Source organism: Sinocyclocheilus anshuiensis, unplaced genomic scaffold, assembly GCF_001515605.1.
Source record: "Sinocyclocheilus anshuiensis isolate Anshui unplaced genomic scaffold, SAMN03320099.WGS_v1.1 scaffold773, whole genome shotgun sequence".
Taxonomy (NCBI): Eukaryota; Metazoa; Chordata; class Actinopteri; order Cypriniformes; family Cyprinidae; genus Sinocyclocheilus; species Sinocyclocheilus anshuiensis.
The window spans coordinates 580,169-584,029 of NW_015539930.1; the positions used below are offsets into that span (position 1 = coordinate 580,169).

General features: G+C 36.1%; 1 protein-coding gene across 1 annotated transcript in view; it reads right to left on the bottom strand.

Annotated features, from left to right (window-relative positions):
• LOC107686850 (protein-methionine sulfoxide oxidase MICAL2-like) overlaps window positions 1-2,623 on the bottom strand; it is a 53,583-nt gene extending 50,960 nt beyond the window's left edge. The window contains exon 1 of the mRNA XM_016484004.1: window positions 2,363-2,623. Coding sequence (XP_016339490.1) covers window positions 2,363-2,623 — 261 coding nt within the window. The remainder of the gene's footprint in view (window positions 1-2,362) is intronic.
• Between the last annotated feature and the right edge of the window lie 1,238 nt (window positions 2,624-3,861).

Here is a 3,861-nt window from a genome sequence, read left to right on the forward strand (position 1 = left end):
GTGTGTGTGAGTGTGTGTGTGTGTGTGTGTGTGAGAGAGTGTGTGTGTGTGTGTGTGTGTGTGTGTGTGAGTGAGAGAAGGGGGAAGTTCTCATAATGAACAAGCCAAGAGTCTGATCTTCTAAAATAATCAGATCTGCTGAGTGATGCTGTCTCTGGGAGAGTGTTATGATGAGTGTAACTCACTGGTACACTGATCCTAAGACATGCTTTTAGTTATTAAGGGCTCTAAGAGACAGGATGTGCAATTGTACAGAAATTGTGCGGGTTGTATTATTTTTTATGATTTTACTATACATAAGCTTAAGTGTGAGGTACAGTTTGTGTATGAAACGCATGAAAAATTATCTGCAGCTATGCATAGGGATATTATGACTGAAGTTAAAAGGATAGTTCACCCAAAAATGAAAATTGTCATCATTTATTTACCCTCATGAGGCTCATGTCATTCCAAAGACGTCTTTTTATCTTATCAGAACACAAATCTATCCATCTATTCATCCATATTTTTAATATTTTCTCATTTTTGCCCATCCATCAAAAGTCAAAGCAACCAAAATTTTCAAGATTCAAAAACTAAAAGTCTTTGTAAACATAACCCATATGAATCCAAGTCTTCTGATGAAAAAATGTAATTCTATACAATGAACAGATTTAATTTAGCTTTTATTCACATATAAACAGTGATCAATGCACATACATAGAACACACTAAATATGGCAAACATAAGCTGAAATGTGCATGCTTGATACACAAGCAGTGAGGTTTGTTCTTGAGTTTAAAACTCGCATATTGAGCTTATACGACATGAGGATGAGTAAATGATGACATTTTTGGGTGAACTATAAGTTGACACCTTGGCGGTGCAATGTTTGGGTGGTTGCCAAGGTGTTGCTATGCGGTTGCTAGGGTGTTCTGGGTGATATGGATACCACAGTATGTTATATAAATAACTTACTTATTGATCATAAATAAAAGTACATTTTATAAATACCCATGTGTGTATTTTGAATACAATCAGAGACATACTATACCCACTATATTGGAAATGTTCAAAAGCAGCATCTCCAGCATTACTGTTTAACAGCATTTACAAACAAGTTGACTCCTCTTTTGTGGGATAAACAAAAGGTTCCAAAGAGTGAATTTTCATAGTTATGCCATTGAAGAACCATTTTTGGTTCCCAAAGAACCTTTTAGTGAACTTTAAAGAGTCACTAAAAAGAACCTTTTGTGAAATGGAAATGCTCCATGAATCCTAAAGGTTCTTCATGGAATCATATCTGCCAATAAAGAGGCATTATTTTTAAGAGTTGTATGGGATAGTAAGAACCCAGGCTCACTGGAAATACTTGCTTGAAGTGGCATTTCTGCAACACCAATATTACATACCTTACTGTATGTTTCATGCACGTTTCAAAGTTAAATGTCCAGTGAGTGGTGCTAAAACCCGTGCTCAATACGTGACTGTGACACGTTTTTATTACATTGCTTCAAGGTACGTATTGTGGCAGTTGAGAATTCAAATGTCCGGAGAGTGTCTCCAAGTATAATTTGGTCTTGGTTGCATTATAGTTTTGACTTGAAATGTGATTGCATTCGAAATGTGATCAATGTTTGCGTAAATCGATGCGTTGGGGAATTTGGCTATTAACATGTAACATTTTAATTATATTCTGCTAAAATGAATGAAATTACTTGGAAAAAGGATTCGTTCATTTTGCTGAACGAGATTCAAAGATCTGATCCGAACTTCCCATCACTACTGAAAACTGCAGCGATTCGTACGCATATGTACTTTTTTGAGTTTTGCAGAAAGGTAGATAGAGGCACGTATTTCCAATGAGCCTGAGTAGGAATGTAAAGTATTCATAAGCGGTCATGCTATTTGCACATATTACTCATTTAATGCATACTGCTCTTCACATAGTAGAAGGTAAGCATACTCGGGCGTGGGCATAGTCTTTGTGACTGCATCATGCGACATTTATGTGGCATTTGTCATAATAAAATCCACACAATTTGTGGTAATGCGAGGAATCATTCATTATCAGTAACACAAATGGCACAGGGCGACTTGTGTGTTATAGTATGAGCAATAGTAGATGTTTGCCTCACCACACACCACAATTAAACTACTATAAAAGAGCCAGAGAGCACTCATCTAACAAACAACTTGTGTTTGATGTCATACAGTATATATATTGATGTCATTGCATACAAAAATCAGGGCATATCTGAGATGGAATCTATAAACCACCTAAATGTTTGGTTTATAAAGATCTCAACAAAGGTTTGCCAGCTCAGTTAAACATTCTAACATATTCCAGTATTGCTACTGTCTTGGCATTTTGCAAGCTTACCTTAATGCCCTCACAGGCTTTGCCATTCTTGTACTCTTTGTTGCTGGCTCTCTTGTCCAGCTTACCCCAAAGGGCTTTGGCTTTCCAGCATGTCACCATGCTCTTCAGGCCGCTGTAGAAGGTGCTGTGCTCCAGAGGGTCAAGCTCCAGGTAACTGCACATAATATTGAAGGCCTGCAGGGTGCTTTTGCAGTCAGTGGCCTGAGCAAAGTTCTCAAATAGCCGTCCTGCCTGGTTCTTCTCATCTTCGGCTTCACCCATCGTCTATTTTGTGAGAATGTGGACACTATGCTTGTGATATCTTGCTCCTTGCTCCACTGAACAGCTACGCCCACACTTCAGTCTACTCACCCATGGCGAAATCTGAAAAACTAATTAAATGTCTATTAGTTTTAATAAAAAAATAAAAAAATAAAAAGTACAGTATGAGGCTTGTCCATTCAAAACTTGTCACGTCACCACTGCTAAAGAAGCTAGGTCAATGACTTGACGCTCATATTTTTTCTTTTGTTATTATTTCTTGGAAAATAATACAATAAAAATAAATGTAAAAATTGTTCTGCCAAATTAAAGTCATGTGGTGCAACCAATATGAAAGGAAAAACATAAAACAGTACTGTGTGTCAGAGTCAACAAGTCTAAAAATAACAGATAATTTTTACCTTTTTATGAAAAGGCAAGGTTAGTTCACAGTGTAAAATGTCATATGGTACACCAAAAAAGAATGAGATTTATAAAATAATAATTCATATATAATTCATTATACAGGTAAAATATAATGACTTTTCAAAAACTTTTTGAGTTTATTTATTTTTACAAAACTTTCTAGGCCTGGAAATTGTTGTTCAATGACTTTTCCAGATTTTTTATGACTGTACGAACCCTAATGTGATGATCGGGTGCGGTTATCTAAATCAGACAAAAATACAGGTGCGGGCGGTTGGCGGGTGGATAATTTATTTGAAGCTGCGGATTCGGGTGACGTTTTAGCTCATCCGCGCATCACTAATGTACACCCATTCAAGGTGTAAAGAAAATAAATTACTTTTTGCTTAATGTTTACACCACACTTTTATAATTTTTGTCATTAAATTTAGACTTTTCTTGAAAACTGTACAAAAGTTTAAAAAGAAAAAAACATGAATGCATATTACCTATTCAGACGGTAATTATTTCTCATGGGACGTAAGCTTTTTGCAGTATTTACAGGGGTTAGTCTGTGATTTTATTGCTGTCTGAATCCAGAACGTTGGCGTTTTTTCTCCCACCACCCACGTAAAAATCCCCAGCCGAATTACCTATTGTTTTTTGACAAACATGAAGGTCGTGTGGTAATTTAAATGCCGTCCAAATTCACATCTCTGAGTTTACAAGAAGAGATCGATTCAAAATTCAACATTTAAAATGCTGCTGAACACCGTACTGTAACTGTTGCACTTCACTGTAATTTGCATGCCTACACTGTAAAAAAAAATCCGTAAAATTTTTATATATATATA